Raw genomic sequence first — 21,222 nt, 5'->3', positions numbered from 1 at the left:
TCTGATTGGTTTAGGCTCCTTTCGATCTGTCCGGCGGGCGGCTTCCCATTGGCTCCCCGCGGAGGAGGAGAGGGTGTTGTGTTTGAATCGCGAGGGGACGGTGGGCGGGTGGTTGTAGCTTGCCACGTTGCCGCCGGCAGCCTCGCGCAGCCCGACCAGAAGGGGGAGAGGTTCGGCAAAGTCCGGAAACGCTCGGCAATGGCCGGAGGCGGCTTTTAAGGAGAGGAGCGGCAACCGGCTTGCCCTGCCCCGCCGCCGCTCCGCGCGGGGAAACTCGCGGGCGTGAGCGTTGCGGCCGCGATGCTGACCGATAGCCTGGTGGAGGAATTCGAGATCCGCGAGGATGAGCCCTGGTACGACCAGCAGGACTTGCAGCAAGGTGAGCCGGGACCGGCGACTGGGAGCGGCCGGCTGGTGAGAGCAGGGCTGCGGCGAGGGGGGCGTGTGAGGAGGGAAGGAGCCATGGGGAGCTGCCGGCGGGGCGGCGGGGCGGAGGGCGTGTGAGGAAGGGAGCGGCGAGGAGAGGGGCAGGAACCGTCACAACGGCAGCGCGGAGCACGGGGGGCTCCGGGCGCGGCGGCGGGCGAAGCTCTGGGGGGCGAAGCTGCCGGCGAGGGTCGCGGGGCGGGAGCGGTGCTTGTGCCGGCCCGAGGCTGTGGGCTCCGGGAGCCCCGGGTCTGCTCACGGCCGCATGTCCTACCGCTGTGGGCGCGTAGGCAGAGGGGCCGCCGATGCCGGTGGAGATCGCGGCCGTCTTTGTTTGACGGGAGGGGCTGCTGCAGTAGAACCGTGCCCGGGCCCCCCTCCGCCCGCACGGCGGGGAGGGAATTGGCTCTCCGGAAAGTTGCACCTTGGGCAGGAGGTAAAGCAGCTGTCCAGGGCATCGCTCGGAATAGCGGGCGTTGGAAGCATCGGGCTGGGCTGCGATACTGCGCCCTGTCGAGCCTTTTTGTAAGGGTTTCGAGGCGATGAAGCTGTAAAGGTGGCTGTGCGCGGTTAGTGGCAGGTCCGTTATTGAAAACTTTGTACGTTTTCTTAAAATATACGAATAAATTCACTATGCGTCAGAATTACAGGTATGTAGGTCCTGTATGTCATTCTGTCAATAGGTTTTAAAACACTACATGCCATAGGTAAATGCTATTCTCGTTTCACAGATGAGGAGTACACCAAGTATAATTGCACTAAAACTCTCCTACAGACATGATATGGAAAGAATGTGCCATTTCCTTAAGAGCTGAGTGGCATTTCAGACTGGTATTTATGTAGTTCTACTTTTTGCTACTAATCCCGTGTTCTTTTTAAAAGGCCAGCTCAAAGCTGTGAAGTTGCTTCCTGTGAACCTGCTCCAGCCTTCTGCTCTTGGGTTTTACATTGAAGTACGTTATTTTTTGGGATTGTTAGGTGCTACTACATCATAAACAATGTAGAAAGACACTTTTGAAAGCTCTTCCTAAGCTAAGCAGTTTTCACACTGCCTTCAGGGATCTGACAGCAGAAACTTGTTTTTGAGGCTGGAGCAGGTCTGTAATTGTATGCTTTGACTATAAAATAGCTAATGTCTAAGAGCTCTGTTTAAGAACTCTTTGCTCGAAATAGATGTTTTCATAGATCTACAATACAAACCAATCGATTTAAATCGGATCCTGAAACCATCATTTGCTGTCAAAAGGAAGAGAGTTGAAAGTTTGAAGACCTGATTTAGCAATGTTTTTACTATGTCAGTGTTTATGGGGCAGAAGACCTAGAAGGAGATTTCACAAAGTAATAGCAACAGAGTTCTTGGCTTACTGGTGTTTCTTTAAATTAATCTTTTAATTAAAATGAGTGAAATAATCACCATTTTGCTTTCTGGTGTGAGCTTTTAAGAAACAGTATTCCATTTATGAGGTTAGTACATTTTGAGTGTTGGTTAATGTTCTTTCAACATTTGACCAGTCTTTTTTCTGGGGATTATCTTTTTATAAGCCTAAACAGAAGTGACTTACCAAAAGGGAAAGGAGGAAAATAAACTGATGGGCAAATTGAAATGCAAAGAATAAATTCCTTAGAGGAATTTTTTTTTAAACATTCTGTTATACTTTATTCCTTAAGTCTGAAAGACAGCTTTTCCAAAGACTAAGCAATACCAGTGTATGTAAACAGGGTAGTAAGACTGCTTATCGAGGTCTCTTGAAACTTGTCACAACCCAAACAATCAGTGCACGTTAAAAACCCGAGGAGTAGGTTTATGAGAAAACCTAGGTTGTAAAACACTAGGAAGCATCTTGAAACAAGCTTATAGTCCTTGTTGGAAAAACTTTGATGGTCTTTGTATGCACCAAAAGCTTTTGCCTTGACAATGGAGGTGGGCTTTTCTGGCATGCTGTTCATGAGAACAGAATGCTCATGGAATCCTTTCAAGGAAGGGAACAGGCATCCTTCTGCAACATCCATGTTTTGCTGCAGTATGCTGATTTTTGAAAAAGAATTGTTTGATATGACTGCTCTTTTTGCATCTTGCTGTTAAGCTGTTTAACAGAACTGAGGGTAGACTAAACATGGAGTAGGAAATAGGAAGCAAGTAGAAAAAGTAAGGGTTTGATTTTACAGTTAGGTAAACTTCAGCCACTCTCGTATATCCTACCCTTTGCTGTTGAAAAGAACAGGCTTAATTTTAGACTAAAAATTCTCTGAATCTTTTTGTCAGGTGGGTTATGAAAAAGTAGAAGAGAAGGATTTTGGTACTTTTATCTTTTTCTCAATTGTAGTAACACTGTCAGAAGAGATGGTTGCAAAATCCTGGTGAGGACTGTTTAACATCACAGACCTATCTCTGAAATCTTGTTTTTGGTTTAGAGATTTCTGAAGGAGTTTTTAAACATGAGTACAACTGATCAGATTTACTAAAATGAAGATCTGAAGATCTGCACGTACGCAATTTGCATTATTAAAAACCTTTCTGCTTACATCTTGGTGAAAAGGAAAAATGTGTGCCTGTGGTGGAACTTAGCTCTTCCTTTATGTAAATTTACAACAGCAAATGCAGTGTGCTTCTACTATTGTACAGTAACTCTGAGAAATGTAAATTACCTGTTTTCCCTCTGTAGCTGGAGAACATATATATTGCACATCTCCCTCTTAAAATTTGCTTGTTATAGGGCTTATAGGTACTTAACAATGTAGACAAACGAACACAAAGGAAGTGCTTATTTTAGAAGAGGTGAAATTGTTTCAGTTCTTGCTTTCTCTAGGGGTAGGAGTTGGGGTTTCATTGCATGTCCTGAGCTCTTCCATTTGTATTCTCCCACTCAGAAACAAATTGCCTTAATTACAAAATAGCATGCTTCTCCCATAGTAACTCATTTGTGCTTCTCCCATTCTAATGAACAGAATGGGTGTGTAAATACAATGTCACGAATTCCATTATTCATATTATATTCAAAGTACTGTGTGGTGTGTGCTACTTGATTTAGTAGATGAGGGGACATTTAAAAATGAAACCATCAACTCCTAAATATACTTAAACATCAAACAAAACTTTCACTTTGGGAAGGGAAATGGCAGCTAGTAATTCCATATGCATTACATCTTTACCATAATTCTAAAATCTCTCTAAAGCTCTTATTCTTCTCTATTAAAATAAAAGAATGGACTATTTAGTCTTTGCCTTGAATGATGCCAGTATTGTTGACCAGCTTTAAAGATTGTGCCTCCTAGTAAAGATTTGTATAGTATGAATACTCATGAATCAGTACTTCATTTCATATGGGGTGATAGATTCACTGGATCTGAAGACTGTATTATTCTGTAATGTGACAGAACAAACAGCTTGGTGTTTTACTAGGAGTTATGCTGTCCATGGCTAAACAATGCACAATCTCTGTATAAAAATGGGAAAAGTTTAAGCAGGATGCCTTGAGGTTTCCTTATCCAAATACTTTGAACTCTAGCTGTGGAATAGGCTGTGCTCCTTAACAAGTGATGTTATAATGAAAAAGCTATGTGAGGATAAACTCCTAAGTATAGATCAGTATGCCATGTGGCTCCTAGCCATACATCTTTTGAAACTGTGAAGAACTCCCAAGCAGTGTGATTTGTTTTAAATGGTTTTTGGTTTTTTTTTTTTTTTTTTTGGTGGCATTTATTCTAAGAATTTGACCTTAAGGTGGGAAACAATTCACTGTAGCTGTAAAGAATGTGTAGAGAATACCAGAGCTGTTGTTTGGCCAGAATTGGACATCGACAACTTAATAGACAAATGCTCCTACTCACTTGTCCTTGTAAGTCTGAATTTGGTCTTTGGCGTACATATGTAGATGGAGTAATCGTTTTGGCCAGGCTGCCAAACTGAAGGTTAGCACAAAACAATCTTGGAACAGTGTTCTATCTGCTACAATCTCTAGTTGATAAGATAAATGAAAAAGGCAGGAAAATTACACGTTAAAATAAGGGCACTTAAACCAAGTGAAAATGGAATTCCTTTTCTCATCTAGCTGCAACTACTGATGATGTAGTATATATCTCATGTATATTAAGTCTTCTTGAAGTGAATCTAACTTTTTCTTGAAGTTTCCTCTGTTTCTTTCCCATTAGTGATGCTAGTTCTATGTGAAAAATACCCAGATTGATTTGTACTCATAGAGAAGACAGCCTGGTTGTAGTCCAGGTGATCAGAAGGATGTGGAAAATTAGGGATTTTTGGAATTCTGTTGGATTCTTAACATGTAATACCCTGCAGAGAGTCATTACAATTTTAGCAGTATCACCAAGATTTATTTCTGTTGCATTATGTTGGCTTTTAAATTACATGTGTTTCTACACATGTAGGTAATAATGTAGGATATCTAGCACTACTGATGCTGTTGAACAAATATCAAACTTCCCTCTAGAAAGGAATTGAGTCCTCAGATGACTTATTTCTTAATTTGAAACACCCATAGTCACTGCACCCTGAAAATGACTGAAGTGAAATTCAGATTAAATGCTGGAGAACAACTGACATGTAAAATTAATGTTTTGAAGCACATGAAACAATTCTTGTCTCCTAGGTTTATGAGCTTGAAAAGCAGAATAGCTACATTTATTTATCAGTTTATGTCTTTTGATATTAATATTTCATAAGAAGCATCTGAAACTTTGATTTAGCACTTTGATCCTCTATGATCTGAGCAACTTGGTGAAGGGGTAAAGGTGGAAAACAGCAAAGTAAGCAAGAGTGCAGACAGCTGTGGCCTGGGTCTGGCCTGCGAAACATTTACAGGGTCTTTTATGTTTATTCTTCTAAAATATGAGTGCTATAAACATGGTGAAGTATAGTTAACTAACAGACACCTTGGGTAGTGATGCTGGTGCTGTACTAGGCAGATAGGGGGAAGTGAAGATGGCTTCATGTGTCTGACCTGTGGAAGAAGGACCAAGGGAGGGACTAAAGAAGCTTAATGAAATCGGAGTATCTTCTAGGTTTTAGGACTGACTTAGACTTGTATTATAGATGGTATATGAATGTTCCACTGAAGCTAACTTTCTTTTTGAATACTGGAAATAACATGGAGCAGTTATAATAGCAATAATAAAACACTAGATGTATTTTATTAAAATGCTTTAAAATTAGATGGTTTTTGGCACTATAACTTACATGCACATGTGATTTCTTTGTTTAGATCTTCACCTTGCTGCTGAGCTTGGTAAGACACTCCTGGACCGTAACACTGAACTAGAAGAATCTTTACAGCAAATGTATGCCACAAATCAAGAACAACTGCAGGAGATTGAGGTAAATATTTAAGGGATCCAAGTGTTAAAGCATCTAGACCTGCAACACAATAGCACATAAGTTTGGATCTGACTTTCTTGATGTCTGGTGGATACTTTAAGAAAAAATACTGAACAACCTTTAACCACTTCAGCTACTTTGAGAATTTGAGAGCCTGTGCTTTCAAATAACAGCTAGATGATAGTTGATCATAGCTGTACCCATTTTCTGATTACCAGAAGCTTTGTGTCTTTAAACTTAATGCTGAATTTGGCTTGTTTTAGTAACAAGTGACTAGCATTTTTCTTTTTGTACAGAAAAGTTACTTCAGTTATTCTGTTGCTAAACTTTGCTGATCTTTCCAAGTAAAATGCCATTAAATTATAAGATGATAAATAATTTAAATTAATATATGAAAATATTAGTGGTTACAGCATTTAAATGTAAAAGCTGATAAGTGCAGGAGAGAGACTTAAGTAAAGTTTGAGGATAGGTACTTCTGCTAAACAGAGCTGCGATAGATGGAGCCAGCTTATTTCAATTAAAAAAAATGAAACCCACACCCCTCATCCCTACCGCCCAAAACAAACCCAACAAAACAACTACAAAACCAAACACTGTAGTATCTAAATACAGGACATAATAGATATATTCTGTATTTTTCTGTGTTTTCCAGAGGGGGGAAATTTCATTACTACCTTTTCAAAACCACTCATCTTTGTGTTACTTGGTGGAAAAAAAATGGCCATTTTTGGCAATTAGCTTTTTTGCATCATGCAGGCCTAGCATTTATCAGCATAATGAGGTTTTTCCCCATCTATTACAGAGAAAATCATGGTCTCTAATTAAATTATTAAATATTCAGTACCTTGACTGACAGCATATTGGAAATGCAGTCAGTGTTTCAGTTTGGTTCTGGTACGAATCCCAGGGAACAGGCTGTGACTGGTATATAATGGATTTTTACAAATCCAAGTCCCTTTGTGCAAGCAGTACATGTGCAGTTACAGATGGGGTGTGGATTTTGTATAGCTGTAACTTCAACTTAAAACACTTATCAATTTGGTAATAGGTAACTTCAAGAATCCTGAGCTTAGTACTTATACATATATAGGTGTCTTTAGTCATGTTAACCCAAATGCAGTGTTTTTATTAGGTGATGCACAATATCTGGGTGCATGTTGTAGTGGGTTTGGGTTTTTTTTGTGGTGTTTTTTTGTCCCCCTAAGATACTTCTGGTTTGTACCTCATTCTTTGGCTCTTTATTATGTGCCAAACGTCATCTTTGTTATGCTATTCATTCTGTAGTACGATGGTTGGAATGGCTGCTATTTGTCTTAGTGCCACAGTGTTACAGAAAATGTATTTATTTATGCAGAGACTTAAAATAACTCATTGCCATGAATGGTTTTTATAGAAAGATTAATTCTTAAGATCTAGAGAGGACAAACACTTCAAGGTGTTAGCAAACACTCTTCTCCTTAAGGTTCAACACCTGGAGGAACAGCCATGTTTAAGGGAGTGTTTAACACAGTCACAACACACCTTTTGAAGTAACAGCATAACTTTGTGACAGATAACTAACTTGGGTCATTGAGTGTAGCTCATGAAATATAGAAAATATATTATTGCTAAGCTGTGTTCATTTATAGAAATAGCCCAGTGCCATTAAGGATAAAATATCCTGTTGGTTTAAGCAAGTTTGCTTCAGGTGTTTTGGTGGGTTACTGACTATGTAAGAGAGCTTCAGCACCAGGAAGTGGTCAGAAGTGTCCTTCCAGCAGTGGTCTATAGTTGGTGTGTTGCAAAGGAAAAAGCAAAATGAACCCCTTTCTTGAAATAACCAGAGAGAACCTCAAGATGGAGGAACTGAATATATCAGATTACTTGCACAAGGGATTGCTACAGGAATTCACCATAGGATAAAGTTAGCATATGCAAGGTGCAGTACGCTTTAGCTGGTAAAAGCAGTTCAGTCAGTTATTTTCATACCTAGTGTTCTGTCTTCTGTGGGAACATAGCTTACCCCACTGCTCAGGATACATGTGCAAGTGGCATAACCAGTCTCTATGCTTGATTTTTTTCCTTACTTGCAAGTGCTTGTCTCTGTAACCTAAAGGTGATCTTTCTTCTGTTCTGTAGCTACTCTGCTACATTTTTTGCGTGCTTTTTCAGTGCAGTGTATTGGTGTTAATCTTTGGGTTCCCCCCCCCCATTAATTCACATCTTATGGGTAGCAAAGTCTAGAACTAAGAAATCATTGTGAAATACAGTACTTGTCTGCACTGAAAAGGAAGGGTCAAAGGCTTTGAAATGCTTAAGATTACATCTAATACATTAAACACAACATTTTACAGCCTTGGATCTGACCTCTGTACTGCCACATGTACCACTAACTAATCACAGTAGATTTAATAAATGCTGGATTGAAAGGGCAACTTCATTCCTGTCTCAATCTGTTCTCAGTACTCAGACTTCAGAAATACTGACACTCCTTTTATCATGTGATAGAACAATGTCTCAACTGATGCTTCATGTTAGGTGCTTAGGTGCAGGGGAGGTGGAATAAATGTGAACTTCTAAAGTATTGATCACCGCTTCTATACTTTGTTCTTGTGGCCTCGTTATACCAAGCCAGCTTGACACCAACACTGAAGATATTGGAGACACAAGGTGGAGAAAATGGTGCTTCACTTCTAGTAAGCTAGAACTTCTGGAAAAGCCATTGTAACAAGTAGTAAAATCAGTTCTGGCACCAAAGCCACCAAAGGCTTCTGTGCTCAGCCATGCTTGTATTGATGAAGAAAGTCTGAAGATCTCCAGGGCCTTCTGAGAACAACCAGTAGGGAAAGTTAATCTGAAATGGGTCACATGGAGATTCTGCTGCTAATCCATATACTATTTTTGTGTAAATCCTCAGTCATGTGCACACAGGCTGCAAAAGGATCTAGCCAACTGCTATCATGTTGATCTTCTGCAAGTCTGTATGTAGTAGTTACTAGTCCTAGATTAACTCATTATCTGTTCTTAAATTGCCTAAAATGTAAACTCATCAATCTTCTAATGAGGTAACAGGTTAAGTCAAATATTAGAAGTTTTGAGTATGTAAAGAGAAGTAATTCTGCCTACAAGTCTGGATGCTCCAACTTGAACGTTACATTTCAGTAGGTAGCATGTAGTAATATAGAATATATTGCAAGAAATAAATTCTATGTAAGAACAAAGTACCTCAGATTTACAGGTTAGGGTTTTTTGTTCATGTTTACATCATGCAAATTCTTGTGTAGATTTCTAGAACTGGGTCAGTCCTGTCCTGGGTGGGACAATTTAAGACACTTGTATTAAAAGCTTTAAGTGATAGTTAACTGCTCTTAGACTGAGAATTCCAAGCTTTCTGACATTACTCAAGTAACTTAAGTCTGTTGCTCATTGTAAAACTAAAGAGGATTAAAACGAGTACTTCATGTGGAATTTTATTTTTTTTAGAAGGCAGGAGACCTTTGTTTGGGATTACAGTAACTGGAATAGTTCCCTGTGAGTAATTAAAGCTTGAATTCAGTAATTTGATTATACTTCCTGATGCATAGTAGCCTATATGTTTTAAGTGTGACCACAACCTAAATTCTCTTCTGCTGAACCTAATGCTACTTCAGACTGGAAAAACATAGGTTAGCTGGAAAGAAATTTAATTATGGATGGTGGTACCCAATATTTCAGATGTAATGCTGAGAAAATTGTTGGGTCAACACTGTTAGGAAATTTCTGTTGGAGCTCACTGCAACTTCTCTGGAAGGACTTGGAGGATAGTTCAGGGCTATGTTGAAGTCTGGATTCAAGGCTGTTATCAGTGAATACTGCAGTATGGACAAACCTAATCCAGAAGGCTCCAGGCCAAAGGCTAGCTACAGCAAGTCTAAACACAGCTGGCACAACCAAACCCAGCTATTTGGGATAAAAGGCTGGTTGATCCACTGGGGTTGATCTCCATGATAAAGGCAAGCTGAGTTACTGGTAGCTCTTTGCAGCTAAAGGTTTATCAAAGCAACCACTGGAATCTACATTTCTAAAACTTAGAAGTTTCCCTATGAATATGAATAGAATTGCAGAATAGTAGCTCTATCTCTGTGTTTCAAGTGTAAACTAATAACAGCAATACTGTCTTGCAGTACCTCACAAAGCAAGTGGAGCTCTTGCGTCAGATGAATGATCAGCATGCCAAAGTCTATGAGCAGCTGGATGTGACAGCAAGAGAGCTGGAAGACACTAATCAAAAACTAGTTGCAGACAGTAGAGCTTCCCAACAAAAGATACTAAGGTAAACTTTTACTAGATCCTTCCTAGATAATGTGAAAACGACCCCACTCCAAGTGTATTTTTGTGTAGTTATTGGGTGGTCATCTCTACCGGTGTTCTACAGTACTGTTAAATTGGAAGGATAGTGTTTTTTAAAGGTCTTTTAGGGCCAAAGAACAGCCTTCATAGAAGAAAGCACACTAAAAAGGGATGGAAATTCACATCTACTTGATTAAACACTCAAATGTCTTTCACCTTTTAGTTTGACAGAGACTATTGAATACCTGCAAACACACATAGATGACCTACAACAACAAGTAGAAGAACTGAAAAAGCCTGAGCGAGGCCGGATGAACCATGAGAGATCTGACCAGCCAAGATCAATGCATAGTTTCTCGTGTTTGAAGGAGCTGTATGATCTTCGCCAGTAAGACTTTTTACCTTGCATAGCAAAGATAATACTGAAATTATTTTAGGCAAAGCTCTAAAAACTAAGACACAAGCACAGGGGTGAAACAAGCTAGCAGAAAAACCTCTGATGTTCACAACTTACCAAAGCACCTGCATAGTCCTGCACTATGTGGTAGTGCCACTGATTCTGGCATACTTCTAGACCACATTAGTATTTGTGTGAGAGGAACTGCCTTAAGGGGTTCTCTCCCAAAGTCTCCAACCATATCAAATTGCAGCCCAGAAAGTTTATAGCAGTTTGCACCCTGCTTTGTTTTAATCAAAACCAGGCACATAATCTGAAAAACAAACATCCTACATGTAAAATATTTTCTGTAACTTACCTTTTCCTTGGGATGTCTGTGGATATTTTGTTTTCAAGGAAGGCAGGATTCCTGCAGTAGTCTACTTGAATTTAAACTGGTTAAAATGATGCTTAGGCTGGTAAAATGGTGCCTGAAGCTCTGGGCTGTGTTTCTAATTTGGAGCAGTTTTCCTGAGCTGAACGGCATTAGTATGCCCATGAGAACAACCACCTAGAGTAAAAGTTCAGACTAGCTTCAGTCCTAGAAGGTTCACTTACGAAATGAAAGGTAATTTCACCAGTGAAGGACTTCCAGTCCTTGGGCTTCAGCGCAACATGGAGGTAGGACTGCAGAATAAATCCATACATCCAAAAGGAAGTTATTTCTTGGTAATTTAAATAAGTGGATTCCTTCAAATTGACCAAGGCTTGTGGAAGTACCAGGCTACAGAATTGCCTTGTAAAATTTTGATGCTTGTTTCCACAATCAACAGTGACAAAAGTTACAAGAGTCGAGTGCTGCAGAAAAAAATCGGAGCATCAGAGTACTGCACGAAATGGAGGCAGTGTTTAAATAAACTTAAATTATAGGCCTAATTATTCAATAAACTTGTCTGTAACCTGAAACTGTTCCTAAGGTGCCATTCTGCTTAAGATGAGAGGCTTGATTTGATGGCATATCAGTATTTACAAACTCTGCTCTGATGATTAAATGGACAGATACGTTAGTAAAATGACTACTATGTGGACTTTGAGGTGTGTTAGCGCCTAGTTAAAACCTGTTAAAATCAGATTAGTTTAAATCTGTCATTAGTTACCCAGGACTGGAGGTCTTTAGGAGGCATAGTCAGCTGAACTTCCTACGTTTGATAGTGCTTATTTTGTTTCTGCAGGTATTTTGTTTACGACCATGTGTTTGCAGAAAAGATTACTTCAATGGATAATCAGCTAAGTCCTCTAGAAGAAGAAAATGAGAACTTAAAAAAGGCGGTTACAGTTCTGCAAGCCCAACTGAACCTAGAAAAAGAGAAGAGGGTAACAATGGAAGAGGAATATAGTCTTATGGTAAAAGAAAATTGTGACCTTGAACAGAGGCTTGCTGATATAGACTTGTATCGGGCTCGTGCAGAGGAGTTGGAAGTGGAAGTAGCTGAAATGCGACAAATACTTCAGTCTGAAAACACATTACATAAAACAGAGAAATTGGTGCCAGAATCCTTTTTCATTTCATTCAAGGAGCCTTTAGAAAGGGAGCTTGGTCAGAGCCCAGCAGATGATGGGCTTCTGAATGTATCAGAGTTCGAGAAAAAGGCACTGAAACGGAGCAGCAGTGAAACCTTCCTGAGCAGTGCTGCAGGGGGAGACATTCTAAGGGACCACGAAGAAACATGTATTAGAAGAGCTGAAGCTGTGAAGCAACGAGGAGTCTCTGTACTTAATGAAGTCGATGCTCAGTATAATGCTCTGAAAGTGAAGTATGAGGAACTTTTGAAGAGGTGTCAAATGGCTGAAGATTCTTTGAAAAACAAGGCTGTACAAACACCAAAGCAGTATTCCAAAGACCTAACTGTGGGGAATACCCAATATGATCTTCCAACTAGCAACCAAGAATTCACAAATGTGGAGTTAAGTGACTCTCCCACAAATGCTCTTCCTGAATATAAAGCACTCTTCAAGGAGATTTTTAGCTGTATCAAAAAAACAAAGGAAGAAATAGATGAACACAGAGCTAAGTACAAGTCCCTCTCCTCTCAGCCGTAACACTGAATATGCTGATGACCTGTTTTCTGTTGATGACTGATCTGTTAATCAAGAAGGGGAAAAACTTTACACTGATGTCAGAAGGCCCCTTATACAATGTATTTCTTGAGCACTCAAAATGAATGTTTTGAATTGGCTTGTAGGCCTGTAGTTAACAATCTAGTTAGTTAACAGCTAGTCTCCCTATACCTATGTAGCAATAGGTTAAATGTTGTTTAGCACTGTCACACAAACTAGTGGTTGTAAAGCAAGCAAACATCATAGCTTAATACTATACTACTACTTCATACTACACTTAATCTCTGGCCAGAGCAGTTAACTGACTCTAGTTTCCTTAGTCCACTTAAAAAGTAACAGGGCTAAGAAATCTGTACTCTCACAAGGAGCCAAACTAAAGCTTTCCTTTGGTTTACACTGATGATCTAGCCCTGTAACTATATCTCCATGGAGAATAAGTAAAACCAAAGCCCATGACCAGTGTCCTGGGTAGCCTCTCCTCAGTTCTTGAGAATGAAGGTAGCAGTCTAGCTGAGCTTGCTTTGGCAGGGAGGTGGAGAGCTGGCACAGCAGCCTCAACTGTGCTTGGTTTAAGCTAGTACAATGTTTTCACATGCACTAAGCTCTCCCCCAGTTAGTATAAATGTCTTCCTGTTAAGAAAAGATTTGATGTAAAGTTTGCGTGGCTTTTTAGGTATGGTTTCTTATGTAGGGCACTTTGTCTGAAGGCAAGATACTGTGAATTGATGATGTATGTTATTTGAGACCTACTGTTCTTTGGTGGAATGTCTGCAAAGTACATTTTTATGTGTATTTGGTAAGATAGAAAGTTGCAGTTTAGCTATTTAACTTTAGGAGTAGTATTGATGTAGTGGGATAGCTTTTAATCTTACATACCACAAACTCCAAGTGCTTGAAGGAGACAGGCCAGGTGAAAACTTATCACATTGTTTTGTCTCTTGCTACCAGCGTCAGCTTCTGTGGATAATTCCATGCTGCCTGGGGTGTGGGAGGATGGACACAACTCTGCCAGAACACATCCTGCTTAAAACAGGGGACCATGCTCTTGTTCTTCCTCCCCTTCTCCACTCCCTAATAATAATCTATATATACCGAAATTCTGAAAGCAAAGACCATGAAGTATGTTCTTTAAAACTGTTTCGAAGTCCTAAGAAAACAAAGGTTAAGATATTAAAAGGGGGAAGGCAAAACGAAAGGTGACATCCTTTTCCCTATTAAAGGTTCTTGGGATCAACTTTCTGCCTGAGTTGCTGTGATGCACCAAACCATTGACAAAGAATGTCAACCATTTCTCAGTGTTGGTTCAGCTGCTGCTGTTGCAGTTTGCCTTATGTTGTACCCTGCTGAACTTGTGGATAGCTGTCCTGCAGCTGCCATATTAAGACTTCGTTTTGTGTGAGTTTCTCTAAAACATGTACTGCATTTTGAGGATTATTTAAAAATGGGAATCTGACTCTTGTATTTTCAGAAATAATTCTCTCAAGCCACATGTGTAGCTAGTAATTATACCCATGTGTGCCAGTAGAGAACCAGCAAACTAGTTGCAGATGGCACCTGTGTTATCTAGTCTTGCATCTTTCCCACGTGGCTCAAATGGAGTTCCCATTACACTTGTATTTTTAAAAAGGTTATGTCGCATGGAAAAGGATAGGCCTATCTAGGATAGAAATCTGGGGAAACTGAAGTAGTTTTTCCTCAGTGTTGTGGTGTTCATCAGTGATGTTCAAAAAGGAGGGGAAAACCCAAAAAAGGCAGAAAAGCTGCTGTTTCTGCCACCAGGTTAAGTGTATTGTCACTGTTTCCTTAACATTTGGATCTGTATCACCTGGAGGTCTGCCCTGATTCAGGTATGGGGAAGCAGTAACCCTACATGAGAAAAGTATGGCATGTTACTCACAAACCCTTTACTGCTCCCTCCTCACTGCTTTAGGGGAAGGGGGACCCACACCTGCTGGACTAGAGGACAGCTAAAATTCACATTTTGGTGAAATGGGTGATCTCCCAGTGGGTTGTTACTGTTGGCTAATTTTGAATACTTTATATACACCATTATTATGCTTTAAAAATACCAAAAACGTCCTCAGCTTTCCACAGAACTACCTGACTCATGTGCAGGTGTAACTTCCCTTTGGCTACCTGTGCCGGTGCTTGGCTCTGGCTGTACTGTACTTTAACCTTAACTGTACATATTATGCAATAAAAAACTCCAAGGCTGGGCTCTGCTTTCATAACCTCTCTCAGACTTTGGCCTTCCTCAAGGGCAGCTTTGAGATGCAGCCACAGGTATTGCTCTGGCAACAGGGCTGTGCTGGGTGCATGCCACCAACTAAGACAAAAGCTGTAGAAGCTTCCTGAACTTAAAACACCTCCCTGATATATTGATGTAGTTAATAAAGTACACTAGCATATTAATTAAGGTAGAGTTTTAGCAGTTTAAAAATACTTTCCGTAGAAATGTGAAATGCTGTAAGTATGGTAACAATATTCTTAGCCAGTCTTACCTGGATTAACTACCTTAATCTGCTTATTTTAGTCAACAACTCAACTTGCCTTTTCAGAGCATAAGTAGATGAAATTAATAGAATCATCTCCTTGAGCTTCTCATGTGATGGAAAGTATTGCAAAGAACATCACCAGTAAAGTAACCATCTTGTACAGTGCTTGCACAGTAGGATATTCCTTAACCATATCGCAGGTAGGCTTCCATGACAAACCTGCAACAGAGAGTGGTTACCACATCCTGCACAACAGACCCTCAGCTCAACAGCTACCTCTGGCTACACCCTGCAGCCCATGGTGCAAGCGGAATGATGTAAAGCAGTTCACTATCTACTTCTAACCTCTACTGAAATAATTCCTAACCTTTCCTTCCTCTGTAAGCCTTCAGGCCACAAAAGGAGTGGGTGCACCTTTCATTTCTTCTTGGACAAATACAAGGCTGGGTAGAATTGACCTTTAAGATAAAATTTTATTTAAAAAATTACACAAAATAGAGGTTTTACATTGTTGCCCTGTGATGAACTACCGCTGGATGCCTTCCAGAGGGTGCACTCAGCTACTTACCTACTTACCTCACTGTGTTTGCACTCAGTAATTCAAAAAGTCCCCCAAACAAAACCTGCACCACTAAAAGCAATCCAGTAGTTCTGCATATCTCTAAATGCAGGTGCTTTTCCAAATGACTCATTGCACAGACAACAGGAAAGAACAGCCACTATGTAGTACAGAGCTCAAAGATTTTGCCCCCCCCCCCTCCCTGGCATTTCCATGAACATGACTGTCTTCTCTTTTTATATAGAGAGGGCTGCAAGGGCTGTTACAATGCTCAGCCTGAAGCATGAGCATCGAGGTATTTAACAAAAACTGGGATGTTTGTAAACAAATTTAATTTATTGGCATTACTTATAAAGTATTAGATCGTGATTTTTGCATCATGTCTGTGTCAGTATATGGTTTTATTTCTTTATAACGAAACAGAACGAGAATTGAAACACATTAGAAGTCCATGATTAATCAAGCTGCAGACAGGGTCCCATGTTGTTCTCCCAGTTGCTCTTGCACCTAGGTGGCCATGCAGACATGGGTGTGAGCATGTTGGGATGTCAGTGACTGTCTTGCCTGCAATGCCCGGGTCCCCCAAAGTAGGTCAGGTCCTGCCCCGCCCTCCCGAGGTCACGACATTACTCTGTGCCGCATGCTGCAGTTTCCTCTTTCGTCCTTGAGATCACTTGAAACCGCTACCACCGCTGTCAGGACTGCACCGTCCCCTTAAGATACCACATTCCACCGTAGCTCACACAGCAGTCCTGGGGAGACAGGGAAAGTGTGTAAGGTGCTGGGAGCCATGGTCTGGCTTTGGGACAACTTATGATAAATGTCTCCTGTCCAGTGCACAACAGCATGAATCAGAAGCAACAGGTTATCTCCACCCTAAGACCATATAGCTTAAATGAAGAGAGCAGACATGAGAGGGGGAAGGTTGAGAGGACACAAGGACAAACAATGCAGTGGCAGCAAGAAATCAGGCTGTCAGGGGGAGAAGATGGGGACTGTGCAGCAGCCAGCTTGGCAGAGAGTGAGGACAAAGGGCACTGAGGGATATGCAGGCTGAAGCTCAGGTGGAGAGGCTAAAGGGAGCAATGGAAAGGGCTGAAATGTAAAATCAGTCACTAGGTCTTAAGAAACAACTTTCTACAATAATGAATTGTTGCACCTCAGACCCGTGCTTTGGTATTCTAACCCCACATCTGCCGTGCTTACAGCAGGTAAGCACCACAGCAAAGGAGTTCACTAAGTGGGTTTTATTGTGGCTCATTTTCTTATTTCTTCTATTAGATAAGCATCAAGTCTCTCGAGTTCTAAGCTAATGCTGTCTCTTTTGCTCCCACCCTCCCATTTAGGTAATTCAACACAGGCTTAAGTATTGGTACCAGACCAATGCTGCAGAGCTTAAAGGGGAAAAGGTATCTTTTTTTTTGTGAAGCCTTGGGACTTGCACATTGCAAAAACAAATATAAAAATTAAGTGTGGAGGGTAGAAAGAGGGTTTGCAGACTTGATCTGCAGATGCGAGAATACAAACCCTGTCAGCCTGTTCCTCTGTGTATAAAAAAGGAGCACACACAGATGGAGAAATAGAAGTCAACAAATCCAATTACATTCAAAGAGGAATCCACTCTCTTGTGGCTTAAAGAAGCCAGAGAATCTTCCTGTTCCATTAAATCATACTTCTACATTTTATTTCAGAAATAAAGATAATTTCACATAGTTCTGTGACAAAAGTATTCGTGGCAAAGCAGCCAGCAGCCTGGCACAACACAAGGCTGGCTGCACAACCGTTTAGTGACTTACAGAGGAAGCTATTTTTTGTAGAAATAGGTTATCTCTTAAATAGCAACAGCACCATGAAAAACTAATGCCAGTATATTGTCTAGATGTTCCAGGAGAGCTGATATTTGAGCCCATCTAGTTGCTTGACAGATCTCCCCAGCACAGGCAAGCCACATGAAATACTCTTGAGCAGGCAGAAACACCTGAGCTTATTTTAATGCTAAGACAACCGGGCCCTTTCAAGCAAGACCAGTTTGCTTATTATCACAGCAACAGATCTGTAATTTTTCAAATATGCTATTATTCTGTTTGCAAATCCCAATGTAATAAAGAACTTAAGCACTCCTCTCATTGAAGTGGGTGACAGTAAGCAAAGGCCCAGCAACGATTAAAGTATTACTTCAGTTGGCAGCTTTCTACTTAGCCATCCTGCACTGCTTTTAAAGCATCTCAATTTTGGCCTGTATGGTCTGTATGTTATACCTTCAACTTCTTTTAGCAAGTAAATGGTGCATCTTCAAAGACAGAGATGAAAGGATTCAAATAAAATGTGTAAACTATTACTTAGCCTGCTTGTTTTGGCTAGGGTTTTGCTCTGTACACTGCTGCATGTCCTACTACAGGATGAAATGCATTTCCTTCTCAATATGTGGCACTTGTGCCCTTCAGCATTCATTTACCAGCACTCAGCTGGTAAACATGGAGCACTGTGCAGCACCCTGCCACCTCCTTCCTGTTTAACTCCACTCCATTGGAAAATAACTCGGAAGTATCACATTTACTACATTCTATCCTCTGCTGGTCCAAGATGACAAATAAAGATCTGTTGCAGTAATACAAAATAACATGTGGGCCAAAACCACTACTCCTTGGAGGGAAAGAAAGTAGAATGAGACAAGTGTATTTTTGAGAAAGCAAGCTGAAAACCAGGCTTTTTCCACACTCCAACACCAACTGTTCTATCATCCTTAGCATTTGTCAATCCAAGGTAGAAGATGATCCTTTGCTCAAACTGAGCATTAAAAATTCATGCATTAATTGGATCAAACCCACAACAGAACAAAAACATACCTTTAACACTCTATCCACCTCCTGCTTGTTTAGATCTTCCCCACATTCCTGACTCAGCTGATTCTGGATCACATTCCTGCGCACTCGATAATTTTTCGAAAAGATTTCAAGCAAAACTTGGCGATGCTTTAAAGGAAAATGTATCATAAATACAGAGAGAACAAACACCTACCCTAACCCATCCACCTATCACAACTATACAAAACATTCACTGAACTACATTAGTGGATTCTTGTTTCATAATCCTGAAACCGTCCCACATCCATCTGCTCTCCAGCAGTGCTCTAGCCTCTGAGGGCTCTACAGGGATCTCTCCATACCCCAGCCCACACTGTCCTGTGACCTGGCGCACCTCCAAAGGTACAAGAACATGATGAAGAAGGAGCTGCAACATATTCCTCTCAAATGCTTCTGGGAGTTCACATGGTCCACTCCAGCCAGGAGGCTGGATACTCCTTGACCCTTCTCTATAAGGATTTATTTAGATCATGGACACAGAAGTTACATCGTCCATCCACATTTTGTTAGGCACCTTCCCTTCCACTTCACTGACTCTGATAGCAATTAAAACTCAGGAGATGCTCACATATGCTGTAGTAATTTCCTATTACAAGTATAAACAGACACATCAGGTAACAACATCATCTCTGGTTAATGCTGCATTACCATCAGACAAAAAAAATTGGACCGGATCCTGGTGTGAGGCCTGGGTCAGTGAATATTTTCTCTTCACAGCTTCTAAATTACTTGTATTCCACTGAGCTAGTTGCTGACATGTATTGCCAACGTATTATGTTGTTCCTACCCACACCACCTTGCCTTGACACAGCAATGATCACCCTGTGAGCTAAGAGCTTCCTCTCAGCTAGAAATAGGTTGGTATTGGAAACTGGACACTTCAGCAAGAAAAGAGGAAAACTGCCGTACCAGTCCCAGAAACACAAATTCAAACAATGCCAAATGCTGAAACAACATATATTTGGGAATGTCACTTCTTTTTATCTTTACCTGATCATAAGTGTCACCAGCTTCCCAAAGTGCATAGACCTTTAATTCATCTGGTGAAGCAGCAGTCTGTGGAGGAAACTGAGAACAAGAGCCTGTTAAAAATAACCATCTATTTAATGAGTTCCACTTAATGATTCTATGATACAGTATCCCTGGACACTTATTACTGAATCAAAAATGTCATTGCCATGTAATGAGAACTGCTGAAACAACATAAGCTTCTCTCCCATTCCACATCAGAAGGGGCAACCTTGCTCTGGCAGCCCCCATGCCTCCTCAGGCATGGCCTGTCCTGCAGCTATGGGGCAGACACCTTCTCACAGGCCCAGTAACTTCAGCAGAGATATCATCTGTGTCAAACCTGCCCTGCTGGTGATCCTGAAGCACACACAGACCCCAAATTAATGAGGGCTAACTACGGCATAGGGAATGGGATGAGCATGCACCACGATGTGTGCCTTGATATACCCAAGCCATGTTTAACTCATGCTTCTGGTGGAGTAACCCACACCACTGCCATGTCTGGCACACAGACAGTCTTTTCAGAGCTTTAAAAGGAACTGCTGGGCACACTGGAATCCCATGGGTTTTGCAGGAGGACTGCTTCCCACTGGTGGAGGGTCAACTACCAGTACCAGAACAATCCCAGGGCCTGGACCTTAGCCAGTATCTCATGGCAAGACATCTAGATTTTTCCTGTCCACCAGCGTTTGCTTCCAGACCATCCAGAGCAGTGGTCAACTGAGAGTACCAAGTGCATTGCAGGGTCTTTCTAGAGGTTTTTACATTTACAGTGGCAGGTTTTAGAGATTCAGACTGCTTCACTAATCCCAAGTTGGTGTCACTGCGCTTCTGCTGCATTGGTCATCTGCTCTGGGGCAGACTACATGACTCCAGAAGACTGAACACTGGTGGACAGTGAATGAGATACTTGCTCATTTCAAGCCCCAAAACTGAAGTGTTTTGGTTTTTGCTTGTTTGTTCCCCCTCCAACTTGTGCCAAGCTACAGTGAAATACATTTGTTTTTTCTGATGCAGAGGCCTCACACCCCTCCACACAGGAAGGAACACGACTGCCTCCTCTGCATACCCCAAACCCCTGAAAAATAAAATACCATCCATTTGCCTTGGCATTTCCCCTTGGAGCAGTGACTAACAAACCATGCTGAATATGCTTTCATTCCTGGCACATCTCTCATCGGTCACTAACAATTTCCTCCTTGCTAATCATCCAGATGACCTAAAATCAATCATCAATGAAAAGCTCACAAGCCAGCCCTAATTCTTTCAGTATCCCTCAATCCTGGTTGCTGGGACAAACCAAGCCTTTTTTTCCCAGCCTCATACACCACACCAACAAACTTGTGCATCGCAGAGTGAAAGATAAGCCTTTCCTTTCATGTTCTGCCTCCAATCTTATTGCAAAGAGAAAGAGTTTTGTCCAGCAGGAACTGCCTGGTGGGATTAGCAGCTTTGGCTCTCCTGTTGGTCCAAATGGCTGGAATATAACAAGGTTTTATACTTGGTTTAGAGACAGGATTCAGGTTTATTTGGCTTCCAACACCTGACATGATTCTTTTCCTACTGTAAGGAAGTTTGCTTTTGGGGACAGTAGCTCTTGTAAGCTTCCAGCACAGATAAAATGGAATACTTCAGCTCCCCTTCAGAAAACAGATGCAGGAGGAAAGGCAGAGTGCAGGGCACCAGGAGCACTCAACTATGAGCTGCTTCATCTGAGAAAGTTATTGAGCACA

General features: G+C 41.2%; 2 protein-coding genes across 3 annotated transcripts in view; one reads left to right on the top strand and one right to left on the bottom strand.

The window, feature by feature from the left end:
- CDR2 (cerebellar degeneration related protein 2) lies at positions 1 to 14,791 on the top strand. Its single transcript, XM_061367554.1, has 5 exons — positions 1 to 379; positions 5,643 to 5,755; positions 9,901 to 10,049; positions 10,290 to 10,454; positions 11,675 to 14,791. Exons 1-5 carry the CDS (start codon positions 301 to 303, stop codon positions 12,540 to 12,542), a joined length of 1,374 nt encoding a protein of 457 aa, XP_061223538.1. The 5' UTR covers positions 1 to 300; the 3' UTR covers positions 12,543 to 14,791.
- Positions 14,792 to 15,508: 717 nt separating this feature from the next.
- Positions 15,509 to 21,222, bottom strand: part of POLR3E (RNA polymerase III subunit E) — a 31,926-nt gene continuing 26,212 nt past the window's right edge. The window contains exons 19-21 of one of the 2 annotated variants that reach the window (XM_061367454.1): positions 19,469 to 19,546; positions 18,461 to 18,586; positions 15,509 to 16,366 (exon numbers count right to left, since the gene is read on the bottom strand). In XM_061367454.1, the coding sequence (XP_061223438.1) occupies positions 16,310 to 16,366; positions 18,461 to 18,586; positions 19,469 to 19,546 (261 nt within the window). In that variant the 3' untranslated portion in view covers positions 15,509 to 16,309. Of the gene's footprint in view, positions 16,367 to 18,460; positions 18,587 to 19,468; positions 19,561 to 21,222 lie in introns of those variants that run through there. The other variant, XM_061367462.1, reaches the window with a different exon arrangement.

This window comes from Neopsephotus bourkii, unplaced genomic scaffold (assembly GCF_033783945.1).
Source record: "Neopsephotus bourkii isolate Nb327-2 ecotype Australia unplaced genomic scaffold, CSIRO-AGI_Nbou_v1 NB_126, whole genome shotgun sequence".
NCBI classification, from domain to species: domain Eukaryota; kingdom Metazoa; phylum Chordata; class Aves; order Psittaciformes; family Psittacidae; genus Neopsephotus; species Neopsephotus bourkii.
Note: the sequence above shows the minus strand (reverse complement) of the source record. Positions and strands in the feature narration are given on the sequence as shown.

Bases quoted from the DNA above. Each gene is read 5' to 3' on its own strand.
- CDR2 (XM_061367554.1), top strand. From the start codon at position 301: ATGCTGACCGATAGCCTGGTGGAGGAATTCGAGATCCGCGAGGATGAG. The intron at 380-5,642 runs GTGAGCCGGGAC...TTCTTTGTTTAG, and splicing joins CCAGCAGGACTTGCAGCAAG to ATCTTCACCTTGCTGCTGAG. The intron at 10,050-10,289 runs GTAAACTTTTAC...TTCACCTTTTAG, and splicing joins TCCCAACAAAAGATACTAAG to TTTGACAGAGACTATTGAAT.